At 49.5% G+C, this 25,116-nt stretch overlaps 1 protein-coding gene across 5 annotated transcripts in view; it reads right to left on the bottom strand.

Annotated features, from left to right (window-relative positions):
* The window catches only part of LOC126295501 (uncharacterized), a 305,004-nt gene that overhangs the window by 104,191 nt on the left and 175,697 nt on the right, over positions 1–25,116 (bottom strand). For all 5 annotated transcript variants that reach the window (XM_049988079.1, XM_049988080.1, XM_049988078.1 and 2 more), the window contains one exon: positions 2,616–2,689. In XM_049988079.1, the coding sequence (XP_049844036.1) occupies positions 2,616–2,639 (24 nt within the window). In that variant the 5' untranslated portion in view covers positions 2,640–2,689. The remainder of the gene's footprint in view (positions 1–2,615; positions 2,690–25,116) is intronic.

The following is a 25,116-nucleotide window of genomic DNA, read 5'->3' on the forward strand; positions in this document are numbered from 1 at the left end:
TATCATGTTTTGGATTTTGATAGTAAAATTGCAGGAAAATATCTGAAGATCACCACTACAAAGGAAATATGGGGCAATTTCACATGTCTTTCTTTTCTTTCTCCATAGTCCCGCAGCGACCATAGGGTCGGCGTGGTTACAACGGATATGGCAGTGTTAGCGTTAGGGATGGCCGGATGGCCTTCCTGCCGCCACCCCATTGGATCAGTGTACCCCAGCTGTCTGCACCTAGTGTAAATCGTTAAACAGTGCGGGCGTGTTTCAAATGTCTGTGACGCGTGTAACTGAGGCGGAACGTGGGGACCAGCCCGGTATTCACCTAGCGGGATGTAGAAAACCGCCTAAAAACCACACCCAGGCTGGCCGGCACGCCGGCCCTCGGCGTTAATCCGCAGGGCGGATTCGGATCGTCGCCGGCGCTCACCCGAGTCCATAAAGCAGCGCGTTAGCGCGCTCGGCTACCCCAGCGGGCCAGGGGGCAATGTCACATGTGTCGTCTTTTAAATACCGGTATCTTCGAGAAATAATGGAACCGTCTGAACTAAAGAATAAAGCCAACTTAGAAAGTGCGGCCAGAACCGACGGTCTGCACAGAGCACCATGGAATCACTACAATAAAGTCCGCCTCCGGTAGCTGAATGGTCAGCGTGACGGATTGTCAATCCTCTGGGCCCGGGTTCGATTCCCGGCTGGGTCGGGGCAATTTCTCCGCCTAGGAACTGGCCGTTGTGCTATCATCATCATCATCATCATCATCATCATCATCATCATCCTGTCCTCTTCATCGACTGCCAGGTCGCCCAAGTGGCGTCAAATTGAAAGACCGGCACCCGGCCAACGGTCATCTAGGAGGGGGGCCCCAGCGATAGGATTAAATAAAAATAAACTAGAATAAACGTGTGATATCCCGTAATGCGAGATCTCAGCATTACAAGGCTGTTCTCTTTCCTGAACCAGTGTATGCCTTAGACCCTTCAGCTCCGGGAGGCTGTTGAAAGCCGCACAGAGTGGCTCAACGGTTCTAGACGCTACAGGCTGGAACTGCGGGACCGCTACGGTCGTAGGTTCGAATCCTGTCTCGGGCATGCATGTGTGTGATGTGCTAAGGTTAGTTAGGTTTAAGTAGTTCTAAGTTGTAGGGGACTGATGACCTCAGCTGGTAAGTCCCATACTGCTCAGAGCCATTTCAACCAACACCGTTCAAAATTTGATGAAATTGGAAAGGAACACCGAATAATTCTGAGGCAAAAATTGTTGAAATGGCTCTGAGCACTATGGGACTTAACAGCTGAGGTCATCAGTCCCCTAGAACTTAGAACTACTTAAACCTAACTAAGCTAAGCACATCACACACATGCATGCCCGAGAGAGGATTCGAACCTGCGTCCGTAGCAGCAGCGCGGTTCCGGACTGAAGCGCCTAGAACTGCTCGGCGAACTTGGAAGTACTGTCGAACTCAGTGGATACTGAAACTGCAGAAGAAATCTGTATGCCTGGGATCATTGCCTCTCGCAAGCAAGTACCGTGCCTGCTAGTTTCACAAAGTCCGCAGAGGTTGTCCTGCATATTCCAGCAGCGCAACGCTCGCAATGTGTGGAGCAGGACTGCGTCACGTTTGGAAGGCAGGGGATGAGGAACTGGGCGAAGCAGAGCTGTGGTGGGGGTCGCGAGTCGCGGAGCAGTCGCCTGGGCAAGGCGCACACTCCCCAACAGTCGTTAAAAGTTTCCAAGCAGCGCACACTCCGCGGGACAGAGAAAATTCGTTCCGGAAACCAATGGATATTGCCTCGAAAACAGGGTGTAAGATGAACACCGGCAAGACTGAAACAAGTGTAGCAAAATACAGCGGCCAAAGTAGGAGGAGGATGCTTAAATATTGTCCAGGGAAACCAGGTGTTGCTGAATGAATTAGATTACGGAGTAGGAGGCAAGAAAAATAAAAAAAAAATTGCTTTGCTTATTTCAGCAACGAAGTAAGTGAACGATGGCAGAACTACAGAGGATATATGATGCGGAGTGGGAAATGAAAATGAAAATAATAATAATAATGATTTATTTTATTTAATGGTATGGCTAGGGCCCCCGTCGGGCAGACCGTTGGCCGGGTGCCGGTCCTTCAATGTGGCGCCACTTGGGCGGCCTGCAGTCGATGGGGATGATGACGATGACGCGGACAGCACAACACCCAGCCCCTGGGAGTATAAAATTCCCCGACCCAGCCGGGAATCGAACCCGGGCGCAGAGGATTGACAATCCGTCAGGCTAACCATTCAGCTACCGGAGGAGGGGGGGCATAATAATAATAATAATAGTAATATTGAAAAGAAGAAGCATGTTAAGACGTAGTTATTGTTTAAATTTGAGAAACTGACCCCTGAAAATATGTACAAGTACGTGCAGTTAGCGATAAACGTACGTGAAGCGTGCACGATAGACAGGAGGATGAAGAAGTAGTGTTAGGGAAGAGTGCTTAAGATTAGGTGCGTAGTTGGGACTAGGACAGTCTGTGCAGCCGTGTTAGTCACAATGCCAGGGTGGTGTGGTGGCTCGTAGCAGAGGCAGGCAGCGTAAGTCTAGAGACGGGAGGGCAGGGAAAGGGGAGCAGGGCTGCCTACCTGGTGCTGAGGCTGCTGCTCCATGGCCGCGGCGGCGTCACCCGGCGGCTGCGCTCATAGGACGGCCTCTGCGTCTGCACATGCAACACACCAACACACGGGCTAAGTCACACAGAGGGAAACACACAGGCACAAGCCGACAGAGAGAGAGTGAGAGACAGACAGAGAGAGAGAAACACGTAAACAACATATCGCATCAGAGGCATACGCTACTGGCCATTAAAATTGCTACACCACCAAGATGACGTGCTACAGACGCGAGATTTAACCGACACCAAGAAGATGCTGTCATCTCCAATAATTAGCCTTTCAGAGCATTCACACGAGGCTGGCGCAGGTGGCGACACCTACAACGTGCTGACACGAGGAAAGTTTCCAAACCGATTTCTCATACACAGACAGCAGTTGACCGGCGTTGCCTGGTGAAACGTTGTTGTGATGCCTCGTGTAAGGAGGCGAAATGCGTACCATCACGTTTCCGACTTTGGTAAAGGTCGGATTGTAGCCTATCGCGATTGCGGTTTATCGTATCGCGACATTGTTGCTCTCGTTGGTCGAGATCCAATGACTGTTAGCAGAATATGGAATCGGTGGGTTCAGGAGGGTAATACGGAACGCCGTACTGGATCCCAACGGCCTCGTGTCTCTACCAGTCGAGATGACAGGCATCTTATCTGCATGGCTGTAACGGATCGTGCAACCACGTCTCGATCCCTGAGTCAACAGATGGGGACGTTTGCAAGACAACAACCATCTGCACGAACAGTTCGACGACGTTTGCAGCAGCACGGACTATCAGCTCGGAGACCGTGGCTGCGGTTACCCTTGACGCTGCATCACAGACAGGAGCGCCTGCGATGGTGTACTCAACGACGAACCTGGGTGCGCGAATGGCAAAACTTCATTTTTTCCGATGAATTTACGTTCTGTTTACAGGATCATGATGGTCGCATCCGTGTTTGGCGACTTCACGGTGAACGCACATTGGAAGCGTGCATTCGTCATCGCCATACTGGCGTAACACCCGGCGTGATGGTATGGTGTGCCATCGGTTACACGCCTCGGTCAACTCTTGTTCGCATTGACGGCACTTTGGACAGTGGACGTTACATTTCAGATGTGTTACGACCCGTGGCTCTACCCTTCATTCGATCCCTGCGAAACCCTACATTTGGCAGGATAATGCACGACCGCACGTTGCAGGTCCTGTACGGGCCTTTATCGATACAGAAAATGTTCGACTGCTGCCCTGGCCAGCACATTCTGTAGATGTTTGACCAATTGAAAACGTCTGGTCAATGGTGGCCGAGCAACTGGCTCGTCACAATACACCAGTCACTACTCTTGATGAACTGTGTTATCGTGTTGAAGCTGCATGGGCAGCTGTACCTGTACACGACATCCAAGCTCTGTTTGACTCAATGCCCAGGCGTGTCAAGGCCGTTATTACGGCCAGAGGTGGTTGTTCTGGGTACTGATTTCTCACAATCTTTGCACTCAAATTGCGTGAAAATATAGTCACATGTCAGTTCTAGTATAATATATTTGTCCAATGAATACCCGTTTATCATCTGCATTTCCTCTTGCTGTAGCAATTTCAGTGGCGAGTAGTGCATAATTAATGTTCTGTAGTTTCGGGTTGGGGGTTGGGTTGCTTGGGTTCAAACGACTCTACGCACTGCGGGACTTAACATGTGAGGTCATCAGTCCCCTAAAACTTAGAACTACTTAATCGTAACTAAGCTAAGGACATCACACATATCCATGCCCGAGGCAGGATTCGAACCTGCGACCGTGGCGGTCGTGCGGTTCGAGACTGAAGCGCCTAGAAACGCTCGGCCAAACAGGCCGGCGGTTGTTTGGGGCGAGGAGAGTGAACAGCCAGGTCATCGGTCTCATCGGGTTAGGGAAGAATGGGGAAGGAAGTTGGCAGTGCCCTTTCAAAGGAACCATCCAGGCATTTGCCTGGAGCGATTTAGGGAACGCCCGACGCGGGATTGAACCGTCGTCGTCCCGAATGCGAGTCCAGTGTGCTAACCACTGCACCACCTCGATCAGTTCTGCAATTTAGCGAATACGCGTCTCAAGATAACATATTTAAGTGATTAATATTGGAAGATCACAGGTTAATGTAAGCGCGAGCTAAGTCACTGCTGGCGCGTTAATAGCCAGTCTTACTAGACTGTTGAATGCATGCTTGGGAAGGAGCGTGCTTTCCGTTCTAGATCAGCCGTCAATTCAGGTACGGTTAATGGTGTTCGTTGACGACGCTGGGATTTTCATCGCATGATGTCCAATATGTACTCCATTGGAGACAGATCTGGTGATCGAGCAGGCTGAGGCAAAATGTCGGCACTCTGTGGACCGTGTTAGGTTACAAGAGCCGTGTGTGGACGAGCGTTATCCTGTTGGAAGACACCCCCTGGAACGCTGCCCACGAGAGGCAGCACAGCAGGCTGAATGACCAGACTGACGCACAAATTTGCGGTCAGGGTGATTCGGACAGGCGTGAGGGCGCTCGTCCTGTCACACCGTAACTCCGGGTGTAGGTCGCGTGTGTCTGGCGCACAGACTGGCCGCCTCCTGAGCAACACAGCCGTCACTGCGACCGAGGCAGAACCAGGTCTCCACGCTGCGCTCCAATGAGCTCTCGCTTGAAATCACTGAAGTCGCAAATGGCGGTGGTTTGGATGAGTGGAATGTAGGCTACAGGCCGTCTGCCTCGGAGCTGTCCTCGAAGTATCCGGTTCGTAAGAGTTCGTTGTGGCAACGGCCTTGCCGCAGTGGATACACCGGTTCCCGTCAGAAGTTCAGCGCTGTGGGGCGTGGCCGGCAGCTGGATGGGTCACCACCCGGGCCGCCATGCGCTGTTGCCATTTTCCGGGGTGCACTCAGCCTCGCGATGCCAATTGAGGAGCTACTCGACCGGTCAATGAAAACCATCGTAACGACCGGCAGAGCGGTGTGCTGACCACACGCCCATCCTATCCGCATCCTCACCTGAGGATGACACGGCGGTCGGATGGTCCCGGTGGGCCACTTGTGCCCTGAAGACGAAGTGGTTAAAAAGAGCTCGTTGTGTCACTGTGCTGACATCTGCAGGTGTGAGACGTCCGTACAGGTTGTACCCGTGGGCAAATTGCTCCTCCCAAGCCACTGGATCGAACTGAACCAAACTTGGCACACATTTTAGTGAGTAGGCCTATCTGGAAACAAGTACTGTGGTGGTAAGACCCACCAAGCTCGTGTTGGGTGATGGACAGAGAAGGGCATAGCCGAGCGGTCTGGGGCGCTCAGTCGTGGGCTGGCGGAGGTTCGAGTCCTGCCTCGGGCACAGGTGTCTGTGTTTGTGCTCAGGTTGAGTAGTGTGTAAGCTTAGGGACTGATGACCTCAGCAGTCAAGTCCCATAAGACTTGACACACATAAGACAGAGAAGGATCGAGGATCAGCAGAGAAGGAGATGATGGACTGATAAACATTGGAATAAATGTATAATCAGGCAACGCCACGCTCTCCGCTAGTATTGAAAAGCAAACCGGATTGCAGTAAGGCTTCCTTTTTTTTTTTTCAGGCGAGCAGTTTCGATACGTTAAAACCATTTTCGGACCGGAGGCAGGTCCAACATCGACTTACAGCTCGGTGACACTGCGTCCCATTGCCTCAGACAGTTTTGGCAAAGTCAACGGCGTTACAATCTTTCTGTCAATGAGGTCAGATTCTGTTTTAACCTCCTCGGACGGGGTCGATGCCACGACGCCCCCGTGATTGTGCAATTGGGGTGGCGGAGGGGGGGGGGGGGGGGTTGCTGCACTGTGCCTTTAGCTCTTACAAAGACGCCAAACGCCTCTGAACGAGCTACCACTACGTCTGTCTCCGAAAGGACGGGTCTAATACGGTACACTCCTTGCTCAGTTGCTCCAATAATCACACAAGTTTAACGAAATATATGGCATGAAGACGGGAAAAAAATAGTCCAAATGGCTCTGAGCACTATGGGACTTAACATCTATGGTCATCAGTCCCCTAGAACTTAGAACTACTTAAACCTAACTAACCTAAGGACATCACACATCACCCAGTCATCACGAGGCAGAGAAAATCCCTTACCCCGCCGGGAATCAAACCCGGGAACCCGGGCGTGGGAAGCGAGAACGCTACCGCACGACCACGAGCTGCGCACATGAAGGGAAATGCGCTACTACGTATTCTACGTGATTAGCGGTAACACTGAAAAGCAAGATTGGAAAACAAATTCGGTGAAACAGACATGAGTCAGTTAGCCTTCAATGGCTCCCAAACAGGACAAATCTCGGAATAAGATGCACAACACCTAAACACCGAACAGTACTGACACATTTGCAAACCACCTCATACAACAGAATCACCACCTACCTGGCATAAAACCACTAACAAGCACCTAATTATAATTTGAAGACAGCTGATGCATCTCCTCCCCCACCCCCTCCCACCCCCCACCCCCAACTACAAAAAAACCTCTGTAGTAACACCCTACTCGTCCAACAAATTATTTTTCGACGTTATAATTTACGCCTAAAACTTCGATAGAGATTTTCTCTACTTCCTCTAGTGCGATTTCAGTTCATAGATTCCGAACTATATCCCGAGTATAGCACTTTCAATCCTCAGGATGCCACAAACTCTTTTCCTCGTCTAAACTTGTAAGTTTATTGCAGTCCGTCCTTTTTCTCTGCGAACGTCGACCGATTCGATCGAAGAAAACTGATCATTTTCAGCTACACTCTGCTATACTGTTACCGTGCACGTGCTAGTCCTTTGATTTGAAAAGATTGCCCGTTGTCAGCCGACGTCGGTGACGCCGTGAGCGCAGCTTTGTAAGTGCAGAATTCACCTCGATATTCCGGAGGGATTACCGGGGAGCTGCCTCGAGCCAGACGCTCAGATGTCTGCGACGCGCGCGCCTCCTTGCGACGACCGCACGCAACCGTCGCTCCACTGCACACGCGGGCCCTCGCCCTTCTCTTATTTCAAGCGGCGCGGTCGCGCATGCGCAATGGCTCACATCTGCTTATCGACCCGCGTCACAGCAGGCCAACGGGGCACGGAGGAAAAAAAATAAACGCCGATCGCGAGCGTCGGTGGCGCGCCTGCGTGGCCGGCAACGGCGCTCAGCGCGCGATCTGGCGGTGAGACGTGGAGTCAACGACGCCTCAGGGTAAGAGCAGACGGATGGGAGGGGGAGGGGGGTGGGAGAGTGGTTGTGGAGGGAGAACGGCCAATGGGAGCGCGCGGTGCGGCGCGCTGCCGCCAATGGCGAGCGCCGGCTAGCCCATTCGCCGCGCAGCGCGCCCGTTCCCGCTTTTATTAGGCGCCATTGATAGCGCCGGCAGACGCAACAGGTGGCCGGGCACGCGCAACAGGTGGTCGCAGCACAACAGTCCCAGGGTACGAGAGGATTCTGTCAACTCTTGTTTCTTCTGGCATTACCCTCGTCTAACATTCTTCCGCTCTCGTACAGCTGAAATGATCCACGTTGTACGAATATTTCCTCGCTTCAGCAAGGTGACTTTAAGCAGCACGCTGCCCGCTTCATCTTGTTAAGCCATTTTGAACGCACTTGTGTCATTTCAGGGGCAGTCCCATTTCCAGGTCGTTCTTTGGGGTCCTACACTACCCTCGTAACCTGACGCTCCACTTGGTCTGCCCCAACATCCTGAGCCGTACGTTGCAGCAGGGGTATTCTTATTTTCCATACATTTCCTTGCAGTTCGATAGACATTTTAGCATCGCAGATAATTAGTGTCAGTGACCTCCATTTCAACCCCTCGACCGGCATTTCATGCGGTTTTCAATGTCTTCATCCGTGGAAGCTATGGATGTTAATAACGAGCCTAGGTACCTGAACTCGTAGGTTGGTATTATAAGCGCAGTGCCTACACGTAGTTGCGGTTTCTAAGTGATGGTCGTTCTCGAGTAGTTGCAGTAAGTTACCTCACTGTCCGTTTATTCCTGCTTCCTCTCCGTTCAACCGCTGTGCACCAAAACAGAGGCTTTCTTAAGTTTATTATGGCGTGTAGACATTCTGTTACGAGAACCATGCCGTCAGCGTATAAAAGTGCCAATGCAGTCGGTTTCCGCAGGTGTTCTGCGACATAGGTCAGTGACCAGATTGAGAGCGGGGGATCCCTGGTTGAAACCAATTTTTACCTCTCGTTATTCGCTGACCACTTCCGTCTTGATGTGTTCCTACACGAGAATGTAGAAACTTTCGTAGTACTCTGGGGCGCCCTGCATGCCAAGAGCCTGTCGTACAAGCTTCCTTGCCACTCGGTCGAGAGCTCTTTCGACGCAAATGACCACAAGATGGGCGTCTTTCTAGAGGTTTTTGTATTATTTCATCGCGATTTTAATGGCGTGACCAGCGTCTATAGTGCCTACGGAACTGGCAAAACGACAATCACTGTACTTAGTTTTAGTTTAGGAGCAGTCTTTTGATGCGCGACAGTTCCTGTACTGAGCTATATGACGATTCTTTGTGTAGAAATACACTGCGTTACTTGGTCTGAACTCTTCCACTCAGATAAGGTTAAACAGCTCGGTGAGCCGTGGCATACCGCAACTGGCGCACTTGTCCGTGAGTTCAGTCGGTGGCACTTCTCCAGGTGCACGTGCGTTGCTATTCTGGACGGTGACGTACGCCACAGGAACGGTACAATCACAACACCTCGGCTGCGTCGTACGAAGCCTTGCAGAATAACATACGCTTACACACCGCCAAGAGCAACGGCTACGCCTCCTGCTTCCTCGTCAGTGACGAGCGCTTTCGACTGGTACCTCTGTCTTTGGTCCTCCTTTTCGGCTTCGCTTCTCCGGCCCACAATCCTTCTCGAGCACTCGGCCGCCGCCACACTTGGCCGCCGCTGCGGCGGAACCTACAGCGGCCTCGCTCTCTGACTGCCCTAGCCCCACCTCTGCCCCACCTCTCGCACCCCGTGCGCTCTGCCTGTCCCCTTCACAACTGCGTCCTCTCCTGCGACATCTCAAGGACGCGTCCTAGCAAAGTAGTCCACCTACGCCTTTCCACCCCGGGTATGCAGCTTTTGGTTGCCTCCACCTACAATTGGACGCCTACTCTGCAGTTCACACTTAAGCGCTTGGCAGACGGTTCATCCAACCAACTGGACACTAGTTCTCCTACACTCCACTCTCTATAGTCAAGTGAGAAAAGCGAGCTCGAAAATTTTCCCGTACGACCTCTCATTTCTCTTACTCGAGTGACGGTCGTTTCGCACTATGTAGGTAGCACCCAGTAAAATATTTTTTCAAACGCGGGAGAAACCTAGTGATAGACTTGAGCCGCCTACAGGTTCAAATTTTGTGCCTGACCTGGACTCTTAACCTGGATGCCCCGCTTCTCCTAGCGGTCGCAGTTGCCTATGTTAGGCTCTACACCAGCGCAGTTGAAATGTCTTTACTGAAAATGGAATGTAACCCACAAAAAATGTTAACGCTAACAAAGTATGTAGACTAATCACTCATCACATTCATGGGAACCTCCCCATCGCACCCCATCAGCGTTAGTTATAAGTCGGCACAGTGGATAGGCCTTGAAAAAGTGAACACAGGTCAATCGAGAAAACAGAAAGAAGTTGTGCGGAACTATGAAAAAAATAAGCAAAATATACAAAGTGAGTAGTCCATGTGAAAGATAGGCAACATCAAGGACAGTGTGAACTCAGGAACGCCGTGGTCCCGTGGTTAGCGTGAGCAGCTGCGGAACGAGAGGTCCTTGGTTCAAGTCATCCCTCAAATGAAAAAAAAAAATGTTTATTTTCAAACAATTATCAGGCACTCACACATAATCAACTTCGCTCTCCAAATTCCAGGACATGTTCAGATTTGCTTGGACATATGCAGGATTTCACGGTCTACACACGGAAAAATTTGAAAACTTTAAAAACATAAGTTTTGACAGAACACAGCCTAAACTGTGCGACTTTGAAACTGTTGCATTCATTTGTTGCAGTTTATGTGACAAACTGTTATGTTTTAATCACTTTTTTCGGAGTGATTATCACATCCACAAGGTAGAAGAATCTTTCTACACATTCGCCAGGTGTACAAGTTAGGTGGGTCGACAACATATTCCTGTCATGTGACGCACATGCCGTCACCAGTGTCGCATAGAATATATCAGACTTGTTTTCCTGTGGAGGAATCGGTTGACCCATGACCTTGCGATCAAATGCTTTCGGTTCCCATTGGAGAGGCACGTCCTTTCGTCTACTAATAGCACGGTTTTGCGGTGCGGTCGCAAAACGCAGACACCAAAGTTATTACAGTGAACAGACACGTCAATGAACGAACGGAGAAACCATAACTTTGCGAAAATAAAGAAAGTAATCTTTTCACTCGAGGGAAGACGCGAACCAAGGACCTCTCGTTCCTCGGTTCCTCACGCTAACCACGGGACCACAGCGATCCTGAGCTCGCATTCTCCTTGATGTTGCCTATTTTGCGCATGGACTACTCAGTTTGTATATTTTGCTTATTTTTTTCGTAGTTGCACAGAAATTCTTCCCCTTTTCTCGACTGATCTGTGTTCAGTTTTCCAAGGCCTATCCACTGTGCCAACTTATAACTAAATCTGAGGGGGGTGCGATGGGGAGGTTCCCTTGTTAGCTGAAGTAGCATACACCACTTCTTTATACATGGGAACAAACGGCCAAAGTAACTGAAAAATGAGTACGCTCATGTACACAGACTTGCAGCACTTAATTAACACAAGTATGTAGCAGATGTTCAAACAGACCACCGTATCGACGCTGACATTGCTCCGTAAATATTCAACTGTGATCCCTAGTTGTTATACTCACATTTCTTCGTTTGATACTGTCTTTCTACGGCTGTTTTAAGCGCCTCGGCCATCCGAGCACGATTTCTGCGCAGACCAAGTAGCCCCATTACCCCCACTGCGGGCAGCAGTGTTCGCCGAGTGCCGCAGGGGCATCAGCGCTGCCGCCCTCACTCACATTTACGTACGGCTTGCGGGAAAAGGATTTGCCGCGAAGTGTAGGACAGAGAGACAGCACGAAACGAACGGATTTGAGTATAGCAACTAGGCGTTGCAGTTGGATATTTACGGCGCTACTTCAGCGTCGGTACAATGCCCCGTTTGAACATTTACTACGACATACTTACGTTAATTAAGTGCTGACAGGTCTGTGTACATGAGCGTAATAGTTTTTCATTCACTTTCACCGTTTTGGGAAATGCTGACACACGGACGTGTGATTGTTTTCCTGTCTAGAGAAGCGGTGTGAGGTGCGTCAGCTAAGCACGACACAAGACGTGCATGTGATTTCTTCTCTTACTCTGATTATGATCACTGATAAGTCCACACATTTTGTTTATGTATGTATTGCTCGTGACTTACATTCCATTTCGAGTAAAGACGTCCGCATCTCAGATTTCAACTACTTGCTACACTCAGCCGGCTGGGGTGGGCGAGCACTTCAGTCCGAAACCGCGCTGCTGCTACGCTCGCAGGTTCGGTCCTGCCCAGGCCACGGATGTGTGTGATGTCCTTAGGTTACTTAGGTTTAAGTAGTTCTAGGGGACTGAGGACCTCAAGCTACCAAGCCCCATAGTCCTCATTGCCATTTGAACCATTTGCTATACTCAGATTCCTTTGTTCGATGCTGTCTTTCTGTCCTACACTTTCGGTCAAACTGTTTTCCCGCACCTTGGAGGTAGGTATCTGGTCTCTGCTCCGTCGGACAACCAATATACAAAAACGCCTTCGTCTTGATGACTACCACTGCAACTCCCGCACCATATCGCTGACACTCCTCTCGCATCTCGCGGTAACACTGAAGAAGTTACCCGTCTTTGAACTGTTTCGATGTCATCTGACCACTTCTGATAAACGGCGCAGCAATACTCGAAGAGAGGAGGTACGAACGTAGCGTATGCACTGTCTTCGTTGGATTTGTTGGGTTTTCTAAGTGTTCCCGGGGTAAAGCTCCTCAGTGTTTGTGTGATGACGTCAGTAATACGACGACGACGCCGCCGCCGCCTGAGAGATCGATTCTCTCGATAAGCGGAACAGAAGAACGGCCGTGTTAGCCAGAGAGTACCCAGCCAGCCGCGAGGCGCCGCCGGGCCGCTCCACGTGCAGCAGCAGAGCGCTGCAGCTGCGGCCGTGTGCAGTCGGCAGCCGTCAGCCAGCGCCGATGTCAGCCACTCAGTCACTGCTGCCCTCCACTCACCGTAGCTCCGTTCCGAGTTGCTCTTCAAATTCGCCGGATTCCACGTACAACATTACGAGAGATTAATTCGTCACTGCGAGATTTTTGACTTCTGAATTACGTCATTCTACAGACGCTCAGTCTAGTCGCATCTTCTATAATTGCCAACCAACAGATCACCGACCACAGCAAAATAATGTAAAGTAATAAATACTTTCTTATTTCGTACTGCTGCTATTCATTGTGTTTTCCTACTGTAGCTACCAAGCAGTCTTGGCACAGTAGAACCCACGTTTCCACCTCCTTGGCTGCCTCATATTTGCTACCTCATGTTCATCGTTATGGTGGAAGATCGAGAGACATCCGTTTGACTCGCCTTCGCCTTTACATTTTCTGTGTAACGGTTCCAATTTGAGTAACTGGTGACGGTACGCTAATGGCTAGGTATGCAGTTAAATCGACGAAATCTGTAGAGCTCATCGTGTGACAGCGCACAGTGTGCAACCCGACTCTTCGCACACACCCCGCGGCTCCGCTCTCAACGACAGCGCACGTGGCGCCTGACCGCGGTCGAGTATGCCGCCCGCACAGCTGCGGCGCACGGCGGGAAGTTCACACACGCAGGCGAAGCAGCCGCGCGCCCGAATGCATGCCACGCTACACGCCTTCCTCGCAAGTAACTTTTACGAGGTGCAACCTTAATTTCCAGCGTCAGCTTCGCGCTTCTGCGCCAGCGATTTTCCCGCTCCTGGGAGCACTCCCGTAAGTCTGCTGCCCGAATGGTGTTGAGCATTTGCAGCGAGTCCGTTCGTACACCGAAACGCCAAAGACACTGGCATAGGCACGGGTATTCAAATAGAGAAACAGGTAAACAGCCAAAATACGGCGCTGCGGCCGGCAACGCCTGTATAAGACAACAAGTGTCTCGCGCAGTTGTTAGATCAGCTACTGCTGCTACAGTGGCAGGTCATTAAGATGTGAGTGAGTTTGAACGTGATGTTGTAGTCGGCGCACAAGCGATGAAGCCCACCATGTCCGACGTAACGATGAAGTACGAATTTTCCCGTACGACCATTTCACGAGTGTACCGTGAGTATCACGAATCCGGTAAAACATCAAATCTCCGACATCGCTGCGGTCGCAAAAACATCCTGCAAGAACGGGACCAGTGACGACCGAAGAGAATTCTTCAACGTAGCATAAGAGCAACCCTTCCCCAAATTGCTGCAGATTTCAATTCTGGGCCATCGACGTGTGCGAACCATTCAATAATACAACATCGATATGGGCTTTCGAAGCCCCTAGGCCCAGTAGTGTACCGTTGATGATAGCACGACAGAAAGCTTTAAGCCTCGCCTGGGCACGTTAACCCAACATTGGATTGTTGATGACTGGAAACACGTCGCCTGCTCGGACGAGTCTCGTTTCAAATTGTATCCAGCAGATGGACGTGTACGCGTATGCAGACAACATCATAAATCCATGGACGCTGCATGTCAGCAGGGGACTGTTCAAGCTGGTGGAGACACTGTAATTGTGTTGGCCGTGTGCAGTCGGATTGATATGGGACCCCTGAAACGTCTAGAAACGACAGGTGATACGTGCGTAAGCATCATGTCTGATAACCGGAATCCATTCATGTCCACTGTTCATTCCGACGGACTTGGGCAATTCCAGCAGGATAATGCGACACCCGACACGTCCAGAATTGCTACAGAGTGGCTGCAGGAACACTCTTCTGTGGTTAAACACATCCGCTGGCCACCAGACTCCCTAGACATGAGCATTATCGAGCGCTGCTCAGATCTCCACCCCTCGTACTGTTGCGGATTTATGGGCGGCTGTGCAGGAGTCGCGGTGGCAGCTCCCTGCACCACTGATTGACACTTCAGTCGAGTCCGCGCCACCTCGTGTCGCGGCTCTGTGCCGCCAGACAGTCGCTATTTCGACGTGAGCCTCATGTTCTGAGAGACGAAGAAAAGTGGAGGGGCTGCGTGACATGGGCGATTGGGTGGGGGTGAAGACAGCTGGCACGCCTTTGTTTGCCAGTGTTTCCCTCGTGATGGGCGAGGTGTGTTGTCACAATACAGCAAACAGCGTCTGTTCATCCATCTCCGAGGCCTTTTTCGTCCTTCACCTTCCGCCTGTCTCCTCAAAACATCCCAGTAGCGGTGGCCAATGACTTACTGACAACTTGGAACAAGTTAGGAAAAAAAGTAATTACGAGTGACCTGTTGGTGTGAAGTTGGTGCAGTATTTGGGGCGCGGAGAGTAATCCACTGGCGAGACTGCTGCGTTAAGTTTCACAGTCACGCGATTCATCGGCAGTTCTCAGCCTGTGCCTGACGTTTGAATCACTCCACGACGTGCCGTTCGACACACTTGAAACGAACTGGGGCGCGATTCGCCATCGCCTGCTTCGCCTGCGGTGGGCGCCGGCAAGACACCTGCCACTGCCCGCCTCGAGTCCGCGGCGAGCGCTTGGCGCCACGTTCGCGACCGTGTCCGCAGCTGGTGGCCGGCCAGAGTGCCTGTCGTACGTCTTCGGCCACTGGAATGCACTCGCCCGGCAGGAAGCTCGTCTGCGAACACGTCCCCTTAAGCCGGCACCACACCGGACGAGCTTGCTAACGTGGTACGCGCTCTCAGCTCTCTCTGGCGCCACTTGTCGGCTTTTTTTGACTCGCAGAGCACACGGCTTGTTTACGAAAACTGGTGCACGTGAAATTCCCCACCTTAGCTCTATCAATACACACATTTCCTCGCTTGTCTACATACTAGTCAATTTGTCCTGTCCGTGATACACATAATTCCAGTATCCATGAACATCTCATAAGACCGAAAGTAAAGCTACACTCCCAGTCAGTAAGGGATTATAAATTAAAGCCTATAAAAGTCCACAAAATCAAACCAACTTACTCCTGATAGAGAGTGCAGTTCTATTTATACAATATCAAAAACCATAGAAATTATTTATGTCAATTTAATAACAAATTCCGAGACCTTCTAGAAAACGCCAAGTTGGGGAAGAAAGTGTGGGTACAGCGGGAGGCGAAACCGCTACACAGTGTGTAATGTTTCTGGCTCTACAGGCATCATACTCAGCTGCTAGAAACTTCTTAGAGCAGTTGAGAAGACAGCAGTAGCGAGAAGACATAATGTGGTGTGACGTATCGGTAACAGATGGTTTCTTCGGTACGTGTATTGAAAAAGACCGACTAAATTCTGGTCCATCTCCGCGACTGGTTGCTCTGTTCGGAAGTTACGAGCCAAAATGATAATCTCCTGTCATTAATACTGGAAGAAGTAAACAATCTATTTACCAGCATCTGTCAAGAGGAGGCTATGATTCCATTATTTCAAAAAGATGATTACCAGCAGAATAGAAAACAATAGGTAAATGAAAAGGTACTTCGGAGATCTTCGGATGGCGGGCGAAGTGGTTCGGCTGTAAGATCAGAGTTTGTTCGGCAGTCCAGGAGGACAGACATGTTGTCTGCGGCGGTCGCTGTCAGTTAAGACTTAATTAGCAATCTCTGGTATTGTGGAAATGCAATTGAGAACAATTTGATGGTAGCTACGTGCGATAGTGTGAAGAATGGAGATAATTTGTGATACATAAAGTGTATTGTAATTGTGCAGTTTCTCGTGTTATGCTAATAAATCAAGTGAGTGTCATCCCATATAAACAAACTAATTGAAAACGTGATTAATCGTACAGTGTGAGTTGCTCGCTAACAGTTTATTGCAGCCTCCAGATGACGGATTCACGACCCACGGGCTGCTTTCTGTGCAGGGGAGAACAATTACAGAAGACTGCAGGTATGTGAACGTTTGTTGCTACTTGCGCATTCCACTCAGGACGGCGGAAGCAAATACGCTCCTCGCGTCTACTGCGAGGTTAGCACACATGAGGTAAGTCGCAGGGCGTCTCCGGATACTTTTGATCACATAGCGTAGCTTCTGTACAGGGGCTCACGACGGCAATATCTGGCAACGAACCCATGTCTGGAAATGCGCTGTTTGGAGGATAAACGATGCTGAAAGATCGTCAACCAACTGCTACCTGCGTGAGCTAGAACATACGCTTCACGTGACGACTACAAGTTTCGTTGCAGAAAATGTACCTCCGAAGAACGTTCATATACATACACCGTCCGAAAGGCCTGGTGCGTTCCAAATGACTGACGCTGCAGCCATTACACGGGCAAGGACGCCGTCCTGTGACTCCACACAAGCCGTGTAGCCCCTCAGGCGAGAGACCACAGGCGTTAAATCGGGCGATTATTGCATGACAAAAAATGAGGAAGCGTCAGAGGTCTTTATAAACACAATGGGCAGTATCTGATACGTTTATACAAAAGTCACTGGTAAATTCTTTCAAAAATAAAGACGGAACGTGAGGTGTATTGCACAATTTCTTTTTTTCCTTTCCATCTAGACGTAGATAGCATAAAAGAAATCGACATAGTACATAGTTGTCAGCAGAACCTGTCCCCGCTTTGTTCACGGTACTGGTCACCTCGCACCGATAAACAAGAACATGCAAGTTTCCGTTTCGGCGACTCCATCGGCAGTAACGAATGGCAGTCCAGTTCGCCTGCATGCGGCTCCCATCCCTGCCTCTTGCATTCTATAAGTCCTCTGCCCCCCCTTCGCCTTCGCCCCCACCCCTCACTCACACACACACACACACACACACACACACACACACACACACACACACACACACACACACACACACCAGTTCACTTTATGTTCCTCTCGTTTTTTGTTTCCTTTTCTTCCTTGTGGAGGGCTTTTACGAAAGTAATAAACACATCAGCGCCGCCTGCGTAATTGGAGTTTCCGCAACACTCCACCGTAAGGCGGGTGGCATACACAGCGCTCGTTAGGGGCTCCCCACTGTCGCGGTCAAGTTACGATCAGAAGGAAGTTCACGTGCTTCGACCTACGTCTAATATATACAGAGTCTGCTAGGGATATTACACGGATATGTTTCTGGGCTAGTGCCGGGTACATGTGCGTCTTACAAAATCTCTTTGACGTTTCATTCTAGCCCAATCCACGTCGTTGTCTTCAACCTCTTTTCTGGGGTGTCCGTTTAGTGTTCTTCACGGTCTGATACGAGTGAATTTGTGCGACGTATTCAGAGTGAATCGGGAAAATGCATAAGTTAGCTGTGCTTGTATATGCGCTGTATAAAATACAGTGCATAAACACTAACGAAGAAGAGAGAGACACGGTGTATGTTCACGGTCTGTACCATCGTCTCTCTCCTACTGCTTCGAGGAATAGCTTCGGCGCCTTGCGACACGTCGAAATCATCATCGTAAAGTGTTTTCGGACACTGCGTGAAACACTTGTTGTAATATTCTCCTACAACCAGCACACGGTGACTTTATGTAATGGTGATTGGTTTGTGGAGCGCTCAACTGCGCGGTCATCAGCGCCCGTACAAAGTCTTTTTTTTTTTTTTTTTTTTTTTTTTTTTTTTTTTTTTTTTTTTTTTTTTGCAGAGTCTATCTAGGCACTGTCGCGAATGATGATGATACAAACACACAGTCACTGGGCAGAGGAAATCCCCAACCCGGCCGGGAATCTAATCCAGAACCCCGGGATACAGAGGCAGCAACGCTAGCCATTAGACGATGAGCTGCGGACGTGCATACTGTAGATGAAAGTGTTAAAATACGAGGGTAATCCCGAAAGTAATGTCTCCTATTTTTTTATAACTACATTGACCTGTTTATTTCTTCAATGGTTTACATCAGTTACGGCTTCGACATAATCGAATTTCTGTCGATGCATTTTTGTAGACGGTGTGGCAGTTTTTGTATGCCCATGTAATACCAACTCGCCGCCGCGCTGTTAAGAAAGTTATGAACCTCTTCTTTCACCTCATTGTCGGAGCTGAATCGGTTTCTGGCCAAATGCTCTTTTAACCTAGGGAACAGGTGATAGTCACTAGGCGCCAAGTCACGACTACAGGGTGATTATGTTCCACTGGAACTGTTGCAGGAGAGCAACGGTTTGCCGAACGATGTGTGGGCGAGCGTTGTCATGGAGAAGGTGTACGCCCTTGTTCAACATTGCTCTTCTCCGGTTCTGAATTGGCCGTTTGAGGTTTTTCAGAGTCTCACAGTACCTGTCAGCGGTAATTGTGGTCGCAGTGGGCATAAAGTCGACCGACAATACCCCTTTCAGGACGCAAAAAAACGGTTCTCACGACTTTACGAGCCGGCCTGAGTGACCGAGCGGTTCTAGGCACTACAGTCTGGAACCGAGCGGCCGCTACGGTCGCAGGTTCGAATCCTGCCTCGGGCATGGATGTGTGTGATGTCCTTAGGTAAGTACGGTTTAAGTAGTTCTAAGTCCTAAGGGACTGATGACCACAGATGTTAAGTCCCATCGTGCTCAGGGCTATTTGAACCACTTGAACGACTTTACGGGCAGACTGTGTTTATTTGAATTTCCGCGGCTTTGGGGAAGAAGGATGCCGCCACTGGCGTGATTGTTGCATGGTCTCAGGTGTAAAGTGGTATGCCCAGGTTTCGTCACCCGTGACAATTGAGTCCTGCTCGGATGCAAGGTGGCGAAGAAACGCGCGGGAAGCGTCAACTCGTTGCCGCATGTGGTCCGCAGTCAGCATGCATGTTTCCGTTAAAATTCTGTGAGCGGTGGTGGTTTGGGAAACCTCGGGAAGCAACGTGCAGAGATCGTCCACGGTGATCCGTCGATCTTCACGCATCTTTGCTCAACCTCCAACTCTGTCTCCTCAGGAACTGACCGTCGCCCGCTCCTTTGATCGTCGTGAGTTTGGCTCCGACCAGCTGCAAACTCTCTACACCACTTGCGAACATTTTTCTACATCGACGCACGACTCACCATACGCTTCCGTTAGAAAAGCCACGACTGAGCGCCTCAGCGCGTGTTTACACACAGCGCGTGGGGCAGTCTTCATAACGGCGTGGCCAACTGCCAAACAAGCAGAGTCCGGTACTTATAAAAAAATATAGGAGAGCTTACTTTTGGGATTAGCCTCGTACGTAATTTTCAACTGATACTTTGTAAAATGCATGCTGTAATGCTTTCCAAGTCTTGTACGTATCTAAGCCTGACAATGCATCGAATAATGCTTGAAATAAGTAACAATGTAGAATAAGTGTATTGTATCCCAGAAGCACATGTCGATAAGATCTATTTATTTATTTCTTTTCAGTGGGCGTTCGTGTCATATCCCCGAATACTGACGACACCTACTGGGGCAGCGGATATATGCGCATCAAGTCAGCGTATAGGGCACGGCGGAGGAAAGACCACACGAATATTATCCTTGTTCTACGATATTCTACCTGCGTATTGGAACACTGCCTACACGGCTCTGTACGTGGCTAAGTCCTTCCGCATAAATCTGACGATCTCTACGGTAAGATGTATGTTTGTGGCAGCGAACCTGTCGCACTATCTTCTTGGGATGCAGCTTCCCTAAATTTAACCAACAGGGCTCCGTGAGAACTTCGTGCTTTTGGAACTCCCTGGCAGGAGAGCTTCTGTAAAGTTCGGAAGGTAGGAGACGGGGAACTGGCAGAAGTAAAGCTGTGAGGACGGGTCGTGGGTCGTGCTCGGGTAGCTCAGTTGGTAGAGCACTTGCCCGCGAAAGGCAAAGGTCGCGAGTTCGAGTCTCGGTCCGGCACACAGTTTTAATCTGCCAGGAAGTTTTATATCAGCGCACACTCCGCTGCAGAGTGAAAATCTCATTCTGATAAGACGAGATTCATTGTATATGTTTATTAGTTTCAAAAACATAGACGTTTTAAATTCGAAGACTCTTTTTGATACATCCTGTATCTTGTTCGCCATCGCAAGGCATAGCCTGCTGCGAAAAAGCTGGATTCATTCATTGAGCCATTCTCAGTCCAAAAAACATCTTCACATACCTTTTTCTTGGACACACCACGCTTGTGATTTGGAGATTGTGTGCTGCTGGGGCACATCAGTTATTAGTAGTTCAGTGGCGACCACTGCGGCTGTAGCTGCTGGCGACGCCACACGGCAACACACCGCCGTCTGGCTGGTTGCCGGCTCAGCCCCTGCCAAGTTCCAAGTCCGCAACGCGACCTGCACACCACAGCACAGATGGCGCTTAAGCCAGCAAGAAAGGCCGCTCCTACCACGAACGTTTCGCTGCATCCGCCAATGTTACGTGCGACCAATCACCGTGCGGGTATTTAGGGCAGCGGCAGTTACGACGCAGCCAGCCGAGGCAGGAAGTCTGCCCCGGATACAGCACCGCCGACAAGGGGACCTCGCAGGCCTGTTGGAATCCTGCCACTCACTCTGAAGGACCGTACAAACTGTAACTGTCGCAGGGTGTCCACTCTAGGAGGCCAAGGATGTAAATTCAACATCTTGTAAAAGATCCGTGCATAATAGTGCGAGCACGTCATATTTAGTAATAACAGGTCTACTTTGGTATGGAAAAGACGAAAATATGTCCTTGAATCGTAATCACTATCATCATGACTCTAGGTCAGGTGTTCATCTTTTATACAACAAAGTGAACCTGTTTTACTAAATATGGCGTGCTCCCACTACTATCTGCGGATCTTTAAACAAGATGGTGAAACCACATCTGGCAGCAAATACACTGAAGAGCAAATGAAACTGGTACAGTTGCCTAGTATCGTATAGGGCACCCGCAAAACGAATTGGCAGGGACACAACTAATGTGATAGAGAGAAATGACACCACGAATCCTGCAGAGCTGTCCATAAATCAGTAAGAGTACGAGACGGTGGAGATCTCTTCTCAACAGCACGTTGGAAGACATCCCAAATATACTCAATAATGTTCACGTCTCGGGAGCTTGGTGGACAGCGCAAGAATTTAAACTCAGAACAGTGTGCCTGCAGCCACTCGTACCAACTCAGGACGTGTCGGGTGTCGCGTTACCTGCTGGAATTGCCCAAGTCCGTCGGAATGCACAACGGACATGAATGGATGCAGGTGATCAGACAGGATGCTTAGGTACGTGTCACCTGTCAGAGTCGTGTCTAGACGTATCAGGGGTCCCATATCACTTCAATTGCACACGACCCACACCATTAGAGAGCGTCCACCACCTTGAACAGTCCCCTGCTGACATGCAGGGTCCGTGGACTCATGAGGTTCTCTCCATACCCGTACACGTCCGTCCGCTCGGTACAATGTGAAACGAGACTCGTCCGACCAGACAACCAGTTTCCAGTCATCAACAGTCCAATGTCGGTGTTGACGGGCCCAGGCGAGGCGTAAAGCTTTGTGTCGCGTAGTCATCAAGGACATAAGAGTGGACCTTCGGCTGCGAAAGGCCATATCGATGATGTTATATTCAATGGCTCGGATGCTCACGCTTCTTGACGGGCCAGCACTGAAATCTGCAGCAGTTTGCGTAAGGGCTGCACTTCTGTCCCGCTGAACGATTCTCTTCAGTCGTCATTGGTTCCAGCCGTGGCGATGTCGGAGATTTCATGTTTTACCGGATTCCCGATATTCACGGTACACTCGTCAAATGGTCTTACGCAAAATCCCCACTTCAGCGCTAACTTCGAAGATGCTGTGTCCCATCGCTCGTGTGCACGTTCTGAATCACTTAAATCTTGATAACCTGCCACTGTAGCACCAGGAACTGATCTAACAACTGCGCCAGACACTTGTTGTCTTATATAGGCGTTGCCGACCGCAGCGCCGTATTCCGGTTGTTTACATATCTCAGTATTTGAATACCCGCCGCGCGGGATTAGCCGAACGGCTTAAGCTCTACAGTCATGGACTGTGCGGCTGGCCCCTGCGGAGGTGTGTGTGTGTGTGTGTGTGTGTGTGTGTGTGTGTGTGTGTGTGTGTGTGCGCGCGCGCGCGCGTTTGTCCTTAGGATAATTTTTACGTTAAGTAGTGTGCACGCTTAGGGACTGATAACCCGTTACTTCTCGACGTAATCGCCCTGCAGACGTACACATTTTTCACAACGCTGACGCCATGATTCCATGGCAGCGGCGAAGGCTTCTTTAGGAGTCTGTTTTGACCACTGGAAAATCGCCGAGGCAATAGCAGCACGGCTGGTGAATGTGCGGCCACGGAGAGTGTCTTTCATTGTTGGAAAAAGCCAAAAGTCACTAGGAGCCAGGTCAGGTGAGTAGGGAGCATGAGGAATCACTTCAAAGTTGTCATCACGAAGAAACTGTTGCGTAACGTTAGCTCTATGTGCGGGTGCGTTGTCTCGGTGAAACAGCACACATGCAGCCCTTCCCGCACGTTTTTGTTGCAGTCCAGAAAGGAATTTGTTGTTCAAAAAATATTTCGTAGGATGCACCTGTTACCGTAGTGTCCTTTGGAACGCAATGGGTAAGGATTACGCCCTCGCTGTCCCAGAACATGGACACCATCATTTTTTCAGCACTGGCGGTGAATCTGTGTGCTTCCATTGAGCTGACTGACGCTTTGTTTCTGGATTGACAAATGGCATCCACGTCTCATCGATCGTCACAAGCGACGAAAAGAAAGTCCCATTCGTGCTGTGGTTGCGCGTCAACATTGCTCGGCAACATGCCACACGGGCAGCCGTGTGGTCGTCCGTCAGCATTTGTGGCACCCACCTGGATCACACTTTTCGCATTTTCAGGACTGTGCACAGAACCCACAGAAATGCCAACCCTGGAGGCGATCTGTTCAACAGTCATTCGGCGATCCCCCAAAACAATTCTCTCCACTTTCTCGATCATGTCGTCAGACCGGCTTGTGCTAGCCTGAGGTTGTTTCGATTTGTTGTCACACGATGTTCTGCCTTCATTAAACTGTCGCACCCACGAACGCACTTTCGACACATCTATAACTCCATCACCACATGTCTCCTTCAACTGTCGATGAATTTCAATTGGTTTCACACCACGCAAATTCAGAAAACGAATGATTGCTCGCTGTTCAAGTAAGGAAAACGTCGCTATTTTAATTATTTAAAACAGTTCTCATTGTCGCCGCTGGTGGTAATATTCCATCTACCGTACGGTGCTGCCATCTCTGGGGCGTATTGACAATGAACGCGGCCTCATTTTAGAACAATGCGCATGTTTCTATCTCTTTCCAGTCCGGAGAAAAAAAATCGGAGGCCTTAGAACTTGAATGCACCTCGTACAGCTCTTATAGGGATTAGGAACTTAGGTATTGACATTTAGTTAATTTTATATGTAATTGTCTATTTTCCTATTCTTCTTATATACGTATGCTAATGTTGTATAGCTGTTGCTGGTACTGTGACCGTCTGAGAGCAAGGGGAAACTAAGTCGTAATTTTTCTCGGGGGATGCAGCTCTATTGAAGTACTAAATGAGTTTTGCTATTTGCGAAGCTCGAAGTAGGGACGATATGAAATGTAGACGGCCAGTGGCAGGAAAATCATACCTGACTCAGTGAAACTTAACATCAAGTATAGATTTAAGTGTCAGGAAGTCCTTTCTGAAAGTACCTGTATGGAATATATCCATTTACGGAAGTGAAAAATGGACGGTAAACATTTTATATAAGAAGAGAATAGAAGCTTTAGAAATGCTGAAGGTAAGATGGGTGGATCACGTAACTAATGAGGACTGAGCAGAATAAGGAAGAAGAGAAATTTGTAGCACAACTTGACTAGAGGAAGGGATCGGTTGGTACGGCATGTTCTGAGGGATCAAGGGCTCACCACTTTAGTGCTGGAGGGCAGCGTGGAGGGTAAAAATCGTAGAGGGAGACCAAGAGCAGATTCAGAACCATGTGGGTTGCAGTAGTTAGTCGGAGATGAAGCATGGAGTTCTGCGTCAAACCAGTCTCTGGACTGAAGACCACAAGAGCAACAACAACATATATCTGTATTTTTAAACTGCACGTGAGCCATACGAATCAATAAATGCAAAACTGTTCCCAATCAATATAAACGACTTTGGAGACAATCTGGGCAGCCATGTTACATCGTTTCCGGATGGTATTGTGATTTAGCATCTTGTAATATCGTCAGATGACCAAAACTAACTGCAGAACGATTTACACAACATATCTGTATGGTGTGAAAAGTGGCAATTAACTCTAAATAAAATTGTGAAGTCATCCACATGAGCAATAAAAGGAATCTTAAATTTCGATCAGACGATAACTCACCGAAAGCTGCAGGGTGTGAATGCAACTAAATACTTAGTAATGAACAATTGAAATTGGAATGATCACATAGATAATTTTGTGGGGAAGGCGAAATAAAGAGTGCT

Source organism: Schistocerca gregaria, chromosome 11 (assembly GCF_023897955.1).
Source record: "Schistocerca gregaria isolate iqSchGreg1 chromosome 11, iqSchGreg1.2, whole genome shotgun sequence".
NCBI lineage: Eukaryota > Metazoa > Arthropoda > Insecta > Orthoptera > Acrididae > Schistocerca > Schistocerca gregaria.